Source organism: Podarcis cretensis (genome assembly GCF_951804945.1).
Source record: "Podarcis cretensis genome assembly, chromosome: 15".
Lineage (NCBI taxonomy): Eukaryota > Metazoa > Chordata > Lepidosauria > Squamata > Lacertidae > Podarcis > Podarcis cretensis.
In genome coordinates, this window is record NC_137185.1 from 25514272 (window position 1) to 25532004 (window position 17733).

The 17733-nt window shown below is 43.8% G+C and overlaps 1 protein-coding gene across 3 annotated transcripts; it reads left to right on the forward strand.

Moving 5' to 3' along the window:
- Positions 1–349: 349 nt before the first annotated feature.
- Positions 350–13296, forward strand: HOATZ (HOATZ cilia and flagella associated protein). 3 transcript variants are annotated; one of them, XM_079954876.1, is made up of 5 exons: positions 350–712; positions 3052–3125; positions 8097–8156; positions 8349–8398; positions 12741–13296. In XM_079954876.1, the coding sequence occupies exons 1-5, from the start codon at positions 412–414 to the stop codon at positions 12805–12807; spliced, it is 552 nt and encodes a 183-aa protein (XP_079811002.1). In that variant the 5' UTR covers positions 350–411; the 3' UTR covers positions 12808–13296. The 3 variants fall into 3 exon arrangements, with proteins under 3 accessions (XP_079811002.1, XP_079811003.1, XP_079811004.1); XM_079954877.1 differs by lacking the exon at positions 12741–13296 and adding an exon at positions 10954–11918; XM_079954878.1 differs by lacking the exon at positions 8349–8398.
- The last annotated feature ends 4437 nt before the right edge of the window (positions 13297–17733 follow it).

Below are 17733 nucleotides of genomic sequence, written 5' to 3' on the forward strand. Positions count from 1 at the left end.
AATATTTTGGAACGCAGAAATAAAGTAAATCATCAATTCTAGCATGCGGGGAGAGGGCACTTATATAATTTAGAATATGAATGATTGGTATTAGTAAATGTATTACAATTTGGCGTTGTTATAATGAGGCTATTGCTGGATTGCAATGGAAAACTAATACAAATTATGATATATATATATAAAAGAAATGGAAATTATGAAACGAATAGGAGACACATAGTAATATCCCGAGGCCCAGGCCACGCCACCTTTCCTCGGCCACCCCGCTTTCTGCCTCTACTCCGAATCCCCCTTCATCCGGGGTAGAGGGAGGCCCAGAGCGACGGTTGCCAGCGGGAGGCAGGTGAGCCTCCGGAGCGCAGGGGCGGGAAGGAGAGCGCGAGGCCTCCTCCTCCTCCTCCTCCGGGTGCCATGGAGACGCCGAGGCCGGAGACGCCGAGGCCTGAGGCCCCTCCGACGACGGCCGCCGCGGCCGCCGCCATGGCTTCTCCGACGCCGCTGCCTTCTCCCGCCTTCCTGGCCTTCGCGGGCTCCTGCGAGCAGGACGTGACGCTGGCCAAGTCCTTCTGGAACTCCGTCACCCTCCAGCCGCCGCTCGAGTCCCGCCTGGGGCCGCGAAGGGACTCGGCCAGCTGCTCCAGCTCCAGGAAGGGCTCCGGGGCGGAGGCGTCGAGCGGCACCAGCCTGCAAATCTCCCGCACCCCCGACAACAGTGAGGAGGGAGAAGAAGCAGCGCCCCCGGTTCCCTTGGCTTCCCTCCCCTCGCCCCCCTTCTTTTCCCCTGGCAGGGCTTCCTCCTCCCCGCTGGCTCCGAGCGAGGGGAAAGTCAGGGTGCCCCGGGGCACGTGCAGAGTGCATGTCCTTTCTCCCCCTGGGAAAAAAGGGGCGTGGCCTGCGTGCGCATCCTCAGCCCTGGGCCTGTTTTGTTGTGTTGTACTGTACAGGGAGGTGGCACTCTGGGTTAAACCACAGAGCGGGTTGGTGGTTCAGATCCCAGTGACGGGGTGAGCTCCTTTTGCTCGTCCCAGCTCCTGCCAACTTAGCAGTTCGAAAGCACGTCAAAGTGCAAGTAGATAAATAGGTACCGCTCCAGCGGGAAGGTAAATGGCATTTCCGTGCGCTGCTCTGGTTCGCCAGAAGCGGCTTAGTCATGCTGGCCACATGACCTGGAAGCTGTATGCCAGCTCCCTCGGCCAATAAAGCGAGATGAGCACCGCAACCCCAGAGTCGGCCACGACTGGACCTAACGGTCAGGGGTCCCTTTACCTTTTACTGTACAGTGGTACCTTGGTTCTCAAACTTAATCCGTTCCAGAAGTCCGTTCCAAAACCAAATGAACAAAGTAATGCAAAAAGAGTCTGTTCCAGACTCTTAAAACTAACCCCTACAACAGCAATTTAACATGAATTTTACTATCTAACGAAACCATTTTGATCCATAAAATGAAAGAGATAAACAATGTGCTGCAGTCACACAGTCAATCAGTAGCGGAACTGGGTTCCACGCAGTCACAGAAACGAAACAAAAAGCCGCAAAATAGCAGAAACGGACAGACCTCCGCATAACACTCAAAACAGAAGTGCAGCACTCAAATCAGAAACAATACTCAAAACATTGGGCTTCCGAAAAAATGTTCACAAACCGGAACACTTGCTTCCAGATTTGCAGTGTTTGGGTTCCAAGTTGTTTGAATACCAAGGCGTTTGAGAACCAAGGTACCACTGTGTTGTTTTATTGCACTTCCCTCCAAGGAGCTCAATGTGGCCTACACGGTTCTCTCCATCTTACCCTCTCAGCAGCCCTGTGGGGTAGGTTAGGCTGAGAGAGGCTTGAGTGGGGATTCGAACTCTGGCCTTGCGGGTCCTAAGTCCAGCAAACTTCTACTAAGAGTGTATATTTAAGTGGTTCTCACAACAACCCTGCAGGGTAGGATAGCGTGAAAGAGGGACAGATCCCTACAAGTCACCAAGGGAGCTTCGTGGCTATGTGGGCCTCGCAGGTCCAAATATTTTAACCACACTTGTTCAACAGTCTCCCCTTCTATTAGTCGAAGTTACTACCATGCACCACCATCTCCCCATCTTCTGGGGTGTTACTGTTCTATTCATGGGGTCTGGGCATAGCTGTCAACCTTCCCGTTTTTTTGCGGGAAATTCCGTTATTCCAGCGCCGTTTTCTGCTGATTCCCGCTGCTATCCTGGATTGTTAGATATCCCGTAGACTGTCCCTAGGACAGGTGAGGCTGCTGATCCCTTATTTTCAAATCTGAAAGTTGACAGCTATGGGTCTGGGTGAGCATCCTCTGTTACATCTAAGGCCATCCTTTCAAGCTTATCTACTTTTTTATCATTAGGAGCCCCCATCTGCCTGCAGAGTAATCAGGCGGGATACCAGAGGCATCCCTTTGTTAAACTGGAGGAGATGCTGTGCCGGGAGGGGGGGTGCAGGAAGGAATCACTGTTTTTCTCAACTTACTGATAATTGCCCGTGGGTTGCCACCCCAGTTTCCTGAGGGCAGCGGATAGCCCCCTTTGCCTGTAAATCCTGACACCAGCCCACATATTCTCCAGTCAACCCGCAGTTCACTTCGCAGGATTGATTTGAAATGAGTCTCTTTGCCCTAGGAAATGATTTTCTATTTCTTCTCCAGATCACCCCACTATTTAATGTGCCTCCTCTTGGCCACAGGAGTACCCAACATTTTCATTTCTTTAAAAAAGAAAATCACTTTTCAGCAGATTTAGAAGTAGCTCCTTGTAGGTTTGCCTGCAGCAGGTAGGAATTGTCTGCAGGCGACTAGACGAGAGATCTTTGGGAAAATTGGCTCTTCTGACTAAAAATGGACAGCTGTTCCTTTTGGGGGGAGTCTACCTTAACCATTCATCCTTCTCATTTTGCTGTATGCCTTCATTCTATCTTACCATCGTTTGCTTAGGTATTAGTGGCTATTGATCCATACAGTTTTGAATTATTCCGTAAATGGGGCTTATTCCCAGATAAATGGAATTAGGACTGCAACCTCACTGTATTACTTTCATTTGTTTTATTTAGAAAAAGAAGATGACAAAAGCACGGAAAATAGTGTTGCTGGGGAAATTGATGTGAAGGAACACTATATTAAGAAGGTAAGATTCCTTCCTTCTCAGAATAATAATAATAATAGTAACATGTTTGTGTTTTATATTATTTTTCAGTGTCTTTCCTGAAAAATGATTAGAATTCAAGTAGATAATTATATACATGTAGATATTTCTATATTGTTTGTACAGGTTAGCCTTTCCACTCCAGAAGCCTTTTTATCTGAGTATCTCTTTCACTGAAGAAATTGAGATAATTAAATTGCATTGTAAATCAGAGAGAGGAAGACATGCAAGCACATTGGATTAGAAACATAAATTTGAAAAGATTGAAATGGCCTTTCTTCAAGATTTGCGCTGCACCAGTGATTGGGCAGAAAAATAAGCAAGCTTTTTATTGCTGCATGAGAGAGAGGGAGAGAGAACTGTATTCTTGGGCACCCCCTGTTCTCCAGTCAATAGTTTGAGCCCAGAAATGCATTTTACCAGACAAACCCAATGCCGCTTAGCAACAGGTACTTAATTATGGACAGGGCTGTATTTAAACAATAATAAATTCTGTATCTGCATCTAGAGACTCAGTAAGAAAAGCTGGCTTTGGTAACCTGTATAATTTATGTGCAAATCTTACTCAGCTGCTCCTCTGGCTTTGGAAATTTTAGCAGCCATAGCCAATGCATGTTCAAGCATATCTTTGCAGCCGTGAGGGATACAAACTTGATTTCAAAAGGATTGAAAGCTAAGATTCTCAGCTGGATTCTTTGCTCACTAAAGCACCTTGTTTTTGTGGCTGTTCAATTTTGTGTGCTCCTGGCCCTGTATATGGAAAAGGTGTGTTTGTGTTTGGGTATGGGTACATGACAGGGGCATTGCATAGAAATCTCTTCTTTTTTTCCTTTTTTCACACAATTCTTGAAAGCATTTTGTATTCCTAGTGAGTGAAACGGAGGGCAAACCATTTCCAACCCTTGATTAAAGTTTGGGTGGCCTGCCTTGGGCCATACAAAATTGCTTTGTGAGACAGATCCTGCCCACCAGCTGTAAGCTTGCCATTCCTGCTGCACACTGAGTATATCCTGACTGCAACACAACCTTGGTATGGGCCAGTGGATATTGATTTGGATTTAGGTGTAAGGAAAGGGCAGTAGTTCAGTGGCAAGAGGGACATCTGCTTTGTGTGCAGAAGCTCCCAGGTTCAATCTCCAGCATCTCCAGGTAGGGCTGAGAAGGATTCCTGCCTGAAACTGTTATGTACTGAAGTTCTCACCCTGGGCCAGCAGGGGGATACTGTAGATAGTTATGCAAATAAGGGATCGAAAGTGACGTTCAGTGATTGGATAGTTTTAGAAAATTGTTACAGTTACGTTGTACTGGAGCTCTATATAAGCAGGCTGACTGAACCCTTCAGTTCAGTTCTGTTCTGGCCTGTGAATAAACAAGAGCTGTTGAAGAATCGCTGTGTCGTCTGATATGTTGACCCACAACTTAACAGAAACCCTGGAGAGCTGCTGCCAATCAGTGCAGACAATACTGAGCTCGATGGACCTGTGGTCCAATTCATAGGGATGCCAGGGAATTCTGACAGCAGCAGAAATTGCTGGTGTTCGCTTATTCATCTCATGTCTGAAATAGAAAACAGAGTTTACTGCTGTTGTTGCTTTCAGTCCACGATACACAACAGATTAAGTTTCTTCCCTATTTGCATTCAACTTCCTCTGCACTGAAATGGGTGGGGTGAAATAATGTTAAGACAGCGTAAATTACATTACTAATTACATCAGGACGAAAACAGGGCTGCATGCTGCAAATACAGAATGGAATGGGGAAGTGATGCCTTCTTACAGCTATACTGATTCAGTTTAAAGCAGATTCCTTGTGGGATACCTGCATTCCAAAACTCATCTTGGTCCCCAAATTACTGAAATTTATGTAGACTTAACTTGAGAATAACAGTGATTTTCCTCACAGAGCTTTGGAAGAGATAAAAAAAAATGGATTATAAGGCTTTCAAACACAGTAAGGTTTAACCCGAAGCACATTTGTTAGAAAGTACCGGTAAGTCCCACTTGCTTCCAAGTAAATATGAAGGATTCTGGTGAACAAATGTTGCTTTCAAACCCAAAAAAGTTGATTCTTTAGTCATGAATCCTTAGGTCAGGATCACTGTGTCCATTGTGGACTGTGGGTTGTCCTCTGAGAACAAGGATGCTGTTGGTCTAGTTCAAGTTTTGGTTCTGGAAATCAAGTTCAAACATAGAAGCAAAGCCAGGCTGAACAGAGAAAAGCAACCAGAAGTTCTTCGTTACAATAGTGACTACTCTGTGGCTGTCAGGGGAGGCATTCATAGCCAGCATTGTAGAATATGGGGAACCAGTCTGGCAGTACAGTCCATTAGACTCCATCAATCAAGGAAAATTCCAGGTAAGTTGCTGTCAGAGGATTTAGGAAGCACAGGCTCCAGGAGCAACAGTTATGTCAGTTCTAGACTTGTTGGGACCACATCATTTATGATGCTGCAGCAGATGTAACGGGAAATTGACCACTGTTCTATATATCTTGATGGAGAAACACCATGTTGGCTCTTTGCTAATTAACTCCTGAAGCACACTGTGGAATTAAGCATCTTTTGTCTCCTGGCTCACTGCACACATTTATCATTAAGCTAATTGAAAGTGTAAGTAACATTACTGTAAACCATATAATGTTACAGTATTGTGCTATGGCTGCTAGTGCTAGCCTGTAATTTGAGGATATTTCCCTAATTTTAGTCAAAGTTTAGAGGGCTTCCCTCCCCCTCTTTTTATATTAAATGAAAAGCTTTATATCTCAGGGCTGGGAAGGAAGCCAAATTCAAGCAGTCGTTAGGAGGAGCTGAAAAATGCTGAGGTCTGCAGCTGTTTCTTGCAAGCCTGCATTCCTACTTATTGCAATTAATAACCATATAATGGATTTCATCTAGCAACATCCATTAAACCTACCTAGTAGAAATTGGATTAAGAGGAGAAGTGAGCCTGTTCAACGTTCCCCCCTCCCCTGTTATTTTGTTAAATATTTTCGCCACAGAAAGATGTGAGCTCCAGATTGCTCAATTTTGCGTATCATAAGTCATCAGCAAGTCTGGTTGATTTTGGCTAGAAAATTATTCTGTTAGAGCCATATGGTTTTATTTTTTCAGTTTATTAGTCACTTGCTACAGAAAGTCTCTAAATTACTTTAAAAAATTTAAGAACGTAATGCAAATCAGAAGGTAGGGGAAACAATACGTTACAATTAAAAACCATACTAAAATCCATAAAAGAGACTCAGTAAAGCAGCCGCAAGAACTGTATAATCCAGCAACATCTTCTTAACCAACCAACTTCTCAAGGTTGTTGCACTGAAAATGCATCATAAGCTACCCAGAAGCTCAGATAGGGTGGTCGTAATTCTTATATAATATGTATGTAGTATGTAATTTTGGATAGTTTGATGCATATATGCTTTTAAATGGTTTGTAAACTTTACCCATGTTTTATTTGTATTTATTTGTGCACTGCTAGGATAATTTTTTGATGAAGCAGCTTATACATTTTCTAAATAAATCAATAATCTTTACAAGTCTTGGTTAAACCAGAGAAATTAAATATAGTAAAGGACTAAACTAACTCTGATGTGTAACCATCTCATTTGGAAGCGGCTTTTTCAAAAGCAGAAGTTTCACAAGAGCTATGACTGATTGAAAGCCTAAGAATCTAAATTTGTTGACAAAACATAACAAGAATGAATTCATTCCCCCTTTTCTTGCACTTGAGAATTTTCCAGGCTATTTTGTTTTATCCAAGCAACTCCCACAACAAAAAATGCAACATTCTGACTCACTATATCCCTCTTTTCTGCTTTTGAAACACGTGGGAGAACTATTAAGTCCATGTGCATCCTGCAAAATATAGATCATCAGGCCAGAATAGCGCTCCAGGAGACGTCTAAATTCCATCTCATCAAGAACAAAACTAATTTGTTGTCTTGCAGGAGGAATGGAGATTTTTCAGAGTAGCAAATCACATTCTGTTTTCCTTTGCTTGAACTTGAGGTTTGCTGTTTAGGGTGTGGTAGCTTACAGAGCAAGTGTTTGGCATCAGCCTCTCCTTCTGATGTGCTTAGCATTTCAACCCATTGGGTTGGATCCAGAGTGAGTTAGTTGCCCTTCATTTCCAATTAAATCAGTGGGACTTAAGTCATGCCTAGGGATGCACAGAAGCCTTGATTTCCATCATGTCCCGTGTAAATCACAATCAGCACTGTTTCCATTCTGCTACAGTTTAGCTGCTTCTAGAAGCTATGTTATTCTCACTAGCTGCTATGGCTAATACTGACATAATTATTTACTGTACACGATTAATTTCAGTGGAAGGGAAACCTCAAGTAATGCAGAAAATAACATAATTATTTATGTAATGTTTGCAGACTAAAACACACACACAAGAAAGTGAATGCCACTCGTAATTGCTTACATTCCTGATTAATTGCCGCTCCTTTTTCCATTTCCGATGGAATTCTCCGATATCTCTAGTCATGGCTGACTTGTCCTATTGAATTTAATGAGACTTCAGTTCAGCTGAAACTGATCCATTATCTTGTGAACTGCCAGATTAAGGGCAGTATATAAATTTAATAAATAAATTTTTAAAATAAAAATAATCCTCAAGAGCAACCCTATAAGTGTACAAGCTGACATGGAGAGAGTATGTGACTTGTGAGTTAGTGGCAGAGGCTGAGACTTGAACAAAGTAGTCTTGATTTATAGCTGATTGTGTAAGCCAGTACATGGTTGAAGTTCTCTATCAGTTGGGTGAGCTTGAGGCAGGTGGAATTAATTTGGCTCATCCGTTAGCATACGATGTGTGGAATTGAAAGGTTGGCTATACAAATATTTCTTCTCTACAGGGTCACTTTACTACTCACTCAGGTTGAACAAGTTTGTGTGAAGTGTCCCAGATTCAGTTCTCTGCACTTAATTATTACAAGTATATTTTCTTTCAGAGCAAGAAGAGAGAAGAAATAATAGCATTACTGAAGAAACAAAGGGAAGAGAGGATTGCGGTAAAATGGAGTATTATTCTTTTCTTAATGCGGGCCATTGGGAGGTTGGATTTTTGTATTTATGTTTTGCATGCCATAGTAACAAGAAATTGTACATATTTGATGTGCCAGTAGTGATAATGATACTTGGCTTCGTTGGTGCCTACAGTGTAACTATAAACCTTTTTAAAGTAAACTATATTTATTTCTTAGAAAGAAATGGTATCTGATCCACATAAGCCAAAGACCAGACCTCGTGAAAGGTAATATTGCTTTATTTCTTGTTTGTCTCTAATCATTTTTATAATTTTTGAAATGTGAAACCTCCAGTTTTCTTTGCACTCTTGCAACTTACCACACATTTTTACAGGATGTTGCTGTTGTTTAGTCGTGTCTGACTCTTTGTGACCCTATGGACCAGAGCACGCCAGGCACTTCTGTCTTCCACTGCCTCCCGCAGTTTAGTCAAACTCATGCTGGTAGCTTCGAGAACACTATCCAACCGTCTTGTCCTCTGTCGTCCCCTTCTCCTTGTGCCCTCCATCTTTCCCAACATCAGGGTCTTTTCCAGGGAGTCTTCTCTTCTCATGAGGTGGCCAAAGTACAGGAGCCTCAGCTTCACGATCTGTCCTTCCAGTGAGCACTCAGGGCTGATTCCCTTAAGAATGGATAGGTTTGATCTCCTTGCAGTCCGTGGGACTCTCAAGAGTCTCCTTCAGCACCATAATTCAAAAGCATCAATTCTTCGGCGATCAGCCTTCTTTATGGTCCAGCTCTCACTTCCATACATCACTACAGTGGTGCCCCGCAAGACGAATGCCTCGCAAGACGGAAAACCCGCTAGACGAAAGGGTTTTCCGTTTTGGAGGTGCTTCGCAAAACGAATTTCCTATGGGCTTAATCCGCGCTTTCTCAGGCACATCCCTGCCAATGTGCATATAAACAATGATGGAGTAGATCTGCATTGGCAAAGTAATTTCATTTTACTATGAAGATCTTTACTATTTTTTTCCTTTAGTCTTAAAATGACAGGTTGGGGGAAGGATTATTTATGTGCCCAATGGGCAGACTGAATAGGACTGGGGGATCATTGAGGCACACACTTCATAGTAAAATGAAATTATTTTCTCCAACACTGACTAAAACATGTAAAACCTGGCAGCATAAAGTAGCAGGTCTTATTAATTATTATTGGCAGGGTTTAGATTCAGCAATGGGGGGGGGGCAGGGAGAATAAAGCCATAAGAAATTAAAAGCCACATCTTTTAAAAAACTACCCCTCTGGAAGAGCTGACTTGGCATCTCACACACTCCTTCACTCAGCAAATTCTTCCCTTTTAATGTGTTAATTGATAGAATTTTTCTCAGCCAGGGCAGCTTATGACCCGCAAGAAAGTAGAATTCAAACCCCCAGCTTGTTACAGTTTTGTAATGAGCTTGGGGGTTAGACTAAATGGATTTCTGGAGTCCCCTCCAATTCTAGGACCTCCTGTGGATTCTGCAAAAAGAAAAAAGAGGCTGCTAAAAGCCTGCTGCCGCTACATGGGAGACAGACGGAAGAAAGGGAAATGCAAATTGGCTCCGCCCCATAGGGCTTTAAGCTTTCCAGCTACAGTGGTACCTCAGGTTACATATGCTTCAGGTTACATACGCTTCAGGTTACAGACTCCGCTAACCCAGAAATAATGCTTCAGGTTAAGAACTTTGCTTCAGGATGAGAACATAAATCGTGCTCTGGCGGCGCAGCAGCAGCAGGCCCCATTAGCTAAAGTGGCCCCATTAGCTTCAGGTTAAGAACAGTTTCAGGTTAAGAACGGACCTCCGGAACGAATTAAGTACTTAACCCGAGGTACCATTGTATAGTGTTGCATGCATTTGCACAAGGGCCCTTCCAAGCTGCCCTAGCCATCCGCCTGAATCCAAGAGGATGAGGGAGGCTGGGCGCATTTATTTGACCTGCACTGAAACCAGGGGCGACCCTCAAACAAGCTAGAGGGGCAGCTCGCCATAGCTTTTAGCACCTCCGCAGGTCAAGCAGGGCTGCCCCGAGTTCAGGGCTGCCCTGAGTCACCTGACGACTTACTGTAACAACTTCATGGTGAGTTCCAGCACACATTTTTCTTGGGAGGGGGGGGAGCATTTCATTAGATTGGCTGCAAGTCCACCTCCCGCTTTGTTGGGTTTCCTGGTACCTTTCCCCGAGAAATCGCACGGCAACTTCAGTTTCTGAAAAGCCTCTTGATAAGTGCTTCTTCTATTGACACTTCATCTTTCTGATATAATTTTTTATAATATTTTTCAAATTCTTTTTTAAATTTCTGTAATGTCCCTTATTGTCCTCTCTTCTACTTTTATCTTATTTATTAATTTTTTATTTCTTTGTTTCTTTAATTGCCAGGCAAAGAACTTGCCTGGTTTATTTGCCCATTCAAAATTTTTATATTTCCAAAATTTGATTTGTTGTTCTACCTCCTGTTCTATAATTTTATTGTATTCTGCTCTCAGTAATTTAATTTCTTGATTTAATCTCTTTATTTTTGCTTGCATAGGCCAATTTTTCCTTCCTTTTAATTTCTTCTAAAAGCTCCCTTTTCTTTTTTTCTTTATTCTTATATGCTGTTGAGTTTTGTTGTATGAAATATCCCCTAACAACTGCCTTCCCAGCATCCCACACTGTTTTTACATCTGTCCCTTTCCTCCAATTGTTTTCAAAATATTCCTTCATCAACTTTCTGGCTCCTTGTATCACTTTTTGGTTTTTTAATAGGAAAACATTCATTCTCCACCTTTTCCCCCGTTTCTCCTCTTTTCCTTTAAGAGTTGGTTGTTCTGGCTGCAGCGGTTCCTACTAGAAATGACAGCTAAGATGGATGGTGGAGAATGCCTTATTTGTTCCAGCTGACTTTTTTGGAGTCCATCAAGGCTTTACCGTGCTGTCTTTCTGCAAGACATTCTTCTAAGATCAATCTCCTCCTCCTCTTCCTGCCTGCACATGCTGCATCCATTTCAGTGGTGCTTTTGCTGGGAATCCCAAGCTGCTCCCATGAAATGATCTGAAACAATTCCTTCTACTTGCTTGTTCTTACTCCCGGGTCCTCTCTGCCCACCCCCAATCCGGTTTTTCACCCAGTGTGGTTTCCTTACTATGTGGAGAGAGATCTGCCTCTCACTGGATCAATGAATTCCCAGGTAGGAGTTCCAGGCCCATCAATGTGCCATAGGAGGTCCGCTAGCATGTTCAGCACAGTGATTAAAGGCACATAATCCCTGAACAAAGACACCATTCTTTGGGTCCATCCTCTTACTAAAGTATTTGGGGGCTACTCTCATATATCTCACTGGGAGAAAGTGAGAATGGGTGTTCTTGTTCAAAAACCTTGGCAGTTTTTAACGATTCATAGACTGATGACTCCCCTCTTTCTTCTTTCTGTCTCACTGATTAGTCTTCATACTCATTTAGCCATGTCCTCAAACTAAATATAGCAGCGAGGTTGAAAAATTCACTTCCTGTAAAGCCCTTTCCCTCCCTTTCACCACTCACAGAAACAGCTTCCACTTCTTCTCTTTATCGTTCCAACTCCATAGCAAGGCAAAATTTAAGTGTGCTGCATGAGGTAGGAATGGGAGAATCTGTCAGTTTCAGCTTCCCTCGGTTTCTCATTTTTCTGGTCAACTTCAGTTCTTCACATTTCCATATCAGTTTGCAATTTTTTTAAGAATAAAAAGTTATCATGAAATTGATCAGCACTTGCGTGCAGAATTCAACTACTATACACACATTTCTATACAATTTTGTCTAATATAATGCATTTTGTATGCTGTTTTCACTAATATATGCAGTTATTTTCACACTTTAATAATTCAACTACTATACACACATTTCTATACAATTTTGTCTAATATAATGCATTTTGTATGCTGTTTTCACTAATATATGCAGTTATTTTCACACTTTAATATACAGTGGTACCTTGGTACTCGAATGGCTTGGCTCCCGAATGACGGAAACCCATAATAACTGTTCCAGTTTGCAAACATTTTTCGGAAGCTGAACATCCGCTGCAGCTTTCACTTGAGTGCAGGAAGCTCCTGCAGCCAATCAGAAGCCACACCTTGGTTTTCGAACGGTTTCGAGTGTCGAACGGACTCTGAGAGCCAGTGTGGTGTAATGGTTAAGAGTGGTGGACTTGTAATCTGGTGAACCGGGTTCGCGTCTCCGCTCCTCCACATGCAGCTGCTGGGTGACCTTGGGTAGTCACATTTCTCTGAAGTCTCTCAGCCTCACTCACCTCACAGAGTGTTTGTTGTGGGGGAGGAAGGGAAAGGAGATTGTTAGCTGCTTTGAGACTCCTTAGGGTAGTGATAAAGCGGGATATCAAATCCAAACTCCTCCTCCCCCTCCTCCTCCTCTTCTTCTTCTTCTTCTTCAGAACAGATTAAGTTCGAGAACCAAGGTACCACGCAATACTTGACTGGAGTACTGAATTGCAAAATTTGTATGAGTGAGATTTTCAAAGAATACTTGTGTTTCAGTTCATATAGCGTTTCAAAAAGTGTGGCAGCTACTAACTTGTATTCTTAGTGCATTTTCTTGATTGGTTTCAGCGAAATTAAAAAAAAGGTACCAGATTCTGACCTTGAGGATAAAGAAAGTGTAAGTGCTTTACCTTGAGCATTTTGGTCAACGTGAACAACTTGGAGAGCGATGTCTTTGTCCATTCAGAAATCCTGTCCTGTTCTTCATCGTATTCTGCCTTGGGCTGTTCAGATGCTGAGCCCTTGTGGGATTCCCTGGCTAACTTTCTTCCTGAAGAGTTTGAGAAGAGTGCCCTATGTCAGCAGCTAATACATTCTTCAATTTGGCTAGTAAATTTATTAGTTTGTCATGCCAAGCAACATGGTTAGAAATGCTGAATACAATAAACTGGCTTTGAAACACCAGCTTGTATTATGCATGTTAAAAAGTTAACCTTTCAGTGGTCTTAGGAGTGACATTTCTATCATTTTCTGGTTTGGTAGAGGCCATTCCCCCAAGATTCAAACCCCCAGATATGATGTTTCTCTGTGACAAAAACGGTGATCAGGAACATGTAATGTACATTTTTAAGAAAATGTCTCTCCACAGAAACATGTCCACTGAAATAAAATACTCTAGTTTTCAGGGTTTCATTGATGTCCTATTGTATTATGTCTCTAAGGCTGCAATCCTGTGCACACTTCTTGGGGAATAAGCTCCATTGCGACTTAACTTCAGAGTAAACCTACATAGGATTTCACTGCATAGTAACCACTTTTCTCTGGCAGAAAATTGTCTAGTGAATTTTGCCTAGAATCTCCAATTCAGTACTGTCTTTTCCCTGGTCTTTGGCGTTAATGCATGGCGATAAATTAGCAAGAACTAAATCTACCACCTTGTTTTCAGTGTGCACAAATTGACACGGTTGAGTTGTGGGGACAAGAATTTTTGTTCTATTATATGACTCTAACAATACTTTACAGTCTTAAAACCATGAAGAAAATAGTTGGGATGGGTACAGCTGTGTCAGTATTGAAGAAGAAACTTTTTTTGTCCATCCATATAGAGCTTTGCAAAATATAAATGTATTTTTTTTATAAATGTATGTGTCAGGGGCTCAGGAGCAGAGGCACAGGGAAGAGAGGAGATGGAGAGCGAAGGGGAAGAATCCGAGGGGAGCGTAGGAGAAGAGGACAGTGGACCGAGGGATTCCATGAGCCTCTCCAGCGAATCGGAAGATTCACAGAAGGGGATGCCAGTGGCCAGGGGTAGGGGGTTCCCAAGGGGAACGCCCCAGGAGCAAGGGGGCAGCAGGGACTCCCAGAGCAGTAGCTGGAAATCAGGACCAGCTTCCCCACCAGAGCAGAGTGGGGGGGAAGAGTCCCAAGGATCGGGGCCAGTGCATTCCCCACCAGGGAGAGAAGATAAGGCAGGGCTGACCACGCCTCCATCAGAAAGTTGGACAACGGAGGAGAGGTCAGATCCGGCCAGTGTCCCGGAAGAGGGAAGCAGTGACCGAAGTAGTGTAACGGTTAGGAGAAAGGTCACTGGGCTGGCGCGAGAGGCAAGTTCAAATGTACAGGAGCGCGGGACAGCAGAGAATGAGGATTGGGAACCGGGTCCTAAAGCCCGCCGGAGGGAGGGGGAGGAGCTAAGCGACTCAGCGTCGGAAGAGTCCAGAAAGGGCAATGCCCCAGCGGGCAGGAGGACCCAGAGGAGGAGAGAGCAGCATAAAAGGTGGAGCAGGGCTAGGATCTTAAACTGGTGTCATAGGGGAGGGGACTCAGATGGGACTTCGCCGATCTAGGGTTTAAGACGTAGGGCTGCACGCTGTGGCTTTGAAATGGAAACTGAACTTCAATAAAGACTTTTGTACATTACTACAGCCTAGCGTTGGTCCTCTGTGAGCTGGGACCTAGAGGCAGCTCTGACAGTATGTATTTCAGATCTCTCAGAGGCTTGCCTTTATTCTTTCCAGTTCATAGATAAGCAACTGAGTCTGAGAGCATGCATTGCAGAGGATGCTTAGAAGATTACATTCTCTACATTCGATAAAAGGATGTAATGCAGAATGCTTTTTCCTCCCTACACTGATCTGCTAAGATCTATTACAAGGTCTGTGTTAATGTAATAAGTTTACATTTTTCTATATCTGTAAGCCTGATGGCTTTGCAACACACACTCTTTTTGCTTTGTCAAAATCAGCAGAAATTTAATTAACATTTCTTTGCGTCAGCTTCTGCAGCAAGATTTCAGGTCAGGTTCACACATGGTTTAGCAGGGGCTCATAATGAGTGAGTGGCATAGATACATACATATATATATATATATCCTGCTAATAATTCAGGATCCTACTTAGAAAATTGCTGACACCTCTTCCAGAGAAAGCGTAGCAGTGTGTTAATGTTAACTCTTTGAGCCATTGCAATGCAGCTTTCTAGAAATGCCTTGAATGCAATTAGGGAGATGATCAGAATGACTAGTATTCATCTACGGAATTGCTAAGAGCAAATCTCCATCATTTGCCAGAAACAAAACTTTTAGATCACCTGAGTTCACAAATACAGCTGACAGTCTTCTAGCATTGATTACAAATCTTAAGTGATCAAGTGGTATACATGTTTGAATTGGCCCCGAAAACACCTTGGTTTTTCATGATAATTGAGTGAAAAACTTGAAAAATAGCAGGTGTTTTATCAGGTTCCACACACACCTCAAAATTGGAGCAATTTAGATTTCTGCATCCTACCGTGGGTTTGCTACTGGAGCTACCACTGCTATTAGCTTACTTGCTTTCTGCTTCTCCAGAGCAAAGGATCTGAAGCAGTGGGATCAAATGACAAGAAAGGAGATTATGAGTGAACATTCGAAAGAACTTTCTGACAGCAAGAGTTGTTTGACAGTGCAACGGACTACCTTGAAAGGTGTTGGAGTCAACACCATTGGAGGTTTTTAAACAGAGTGGATGATCAGGGATTCTTTAGCTGTGATTCCTTCATTGCTGGAGCTTGAACTAAAGGTAAAGGGACCCCTGACCATTAGGTCCAGTCGTGGCCGACTCTGGGGTTGCGGCGCTCATCTCACTTTACTGGCCGAGGGAGCCGGCGTACAGCTTCCAGGTCATGTGGCCAGCATGACTAAGCTGCTTCTGGCGAACCAGAGCAGCACACAGAAACACCGTTTACCTTCCTGCCGAAGCGGTACCTATTTATCTACTTGCACTTGGACGTGCTTTCGAACTGCTAGATTGGCAGGAGCAGGGACTGAGCAACAGGAGCTCACCCCGTCGCGGGGATTCGAACCGCCGACCTTCTGATCGGCAAGTCCTAGGCTCTGTGGTTTAACCCACAGCGCCACCCACGTCCCAAAGCTTGGACTAGGTGACACTTAAACTCCCTTACAACTCTACAGATCTATGATGTTGTGATTATTATAAAGTGCTCACAAACAGCACTTGCTGGGTGTTTAGACCAACAGTTTAAACCTGAGAAAAGGTTCCCTTTACAAACAGGAAGAGCCCTGCTGGATCAGGCCCATGATCCATCTAGTCCAGCCTTCTGTTTTCACAGTGGCCAACTAGGTGCCTTTGGGAAACCTGCAAGAACAGCCTGAGTGCAATAGAGCTCTCTCCTCACTTGCAATTCCCAGTAACTGTTATTCAAAAGCATTCTGACAAAACTTTGTTATAAAGAGGTTCCCTGTCCCACAATGTACGTCTTTATTTTAAGCCATGATGCAAGTAGCATCTTGAGTCTACTTTATCTTCACTTTGGCAGCTAGAAACTGTTTCCAAGCCTGGATGAGCAGAAACATGGCTGGGAAGCCAGGAAGCAGGTGCAGTCCAGCTCCCCAACCCTCCGGAAACAAGCTGGAGAAATGTAGGGTCAGCATTTGGACACTGGAAGTGGTGCAAAGGAAACTTTCCACTCAGTCTGCTTTCTTCCCTTCTGCTTCTAAAGCACAAGCCAATACCAGATCTCTTGCTCTGGAGCGACAGGCTCCATTTAACCTGGATTCAGCCCACTGGCTGCCAGAAATGAAATAAGAAACCATACAGCTGAGAAACCTGGCTGCCTGGGCAAATAATGAAGGTGGGTTGTGTGAATGAGGTTCCTCCAAGTACTGCAGGGAGTTCACCAGCACCCATAGCGTTTCAGTGCCTTGGGCCACTCTGGTCTCCAGCACAGTCTGATCCCCCAAGCTTTGTGGGGTGTGTCAAATCACAGTCTGAACCAGCTGTTTCCTTGTCACATGACCCCTTGACCATCCAGCTAGAGAAGACAAACCTCAAGACTTTGGGAAAGATGTAACTGCTGTGGACCAGCTGCTTTGCATGCATGCAGAAAGTGCAAGTTTTAATCCTTTGCAGTATTTCCAAGTTGCAATGAGAGGGACTCCCTTTTTGATACTGGCTGCTGCCAGTCAGTGTGGAGAATACCATGCTAGATGGAGTCATTACTTGGCACAAGGCAGCATTCTATATTCCTAAAGTACGTTGGCTGAGCCCACGTATCAGTGAGTAAATGGTGAACGGCTGGGGTTGTTTGGGTGATTGTGAGTTGTTTGGTGAGGCCTTATGAAGAAAGGTTGACGGAGCTAAGTATGTTTAGCCTGGAAAAGAGGAGACTGAGATGAGCTATGATGATAGCCATCTTCACATATTTCAAGGGCTGCAGGGGGTTGGACTGGATGACCCTTGGGGTCCCTTCCAACTACAGTGGTACTTCGGGTTAAGAACTTAATTTGTTCTGGAGGTCCATTCTTAACCTGAGGTACCACTTTAGCTAATGGGGCCTCCTGCTGCTGCCGCACCACTGCCGCACGATTTCTGTTCTCATCCTGAAGCAAAGTTCTTAATCCGAGGTACTATTTCTGGGTTAGTGGAGTCTGTAACCTGAAGCATCTGTAACCCGAGGTACCACTGTATACAATTCTATGATTCTATTGTCAGGGCATCCTTGCCACCGCTTGCTGGGGGGCGGGTAGCACTGTTCACGCCAGACCTGCAGCGTTTCACTTCTAAGGCAACTCTTGGATCCCTATATGCACGGGAACATTCCGCATGCAAAACCCACGCGGCCT

What these genes read in the sequence shown, in the direction of transcription:
- HOATZ (XM_079954876.1), top strand. Translation starts at nt 412, where the DNA reads ATGGAGACGCCGAGGCCGGAGACGCCGAGGCCTGAGGCCCCTCCGACG. An exon ending in CTCCCGCACCCCCGACAACA is followed by an intron (nt 713 to 3,051) that starts GTGAGGAGGGAG and finishes TGTTTTATTTAG; the next exon opens with AAAAAGAAGATGACAAAAGC. An exon ending in AAGACCAGACCTCGTGAAAG is followed by an intron (nt 8,399 to 12,740) that starts GTAATATTGCTT and finishes GATTGGTTTCAG; the next exon opens with CGAAATTAAAAAAAAGGTAC.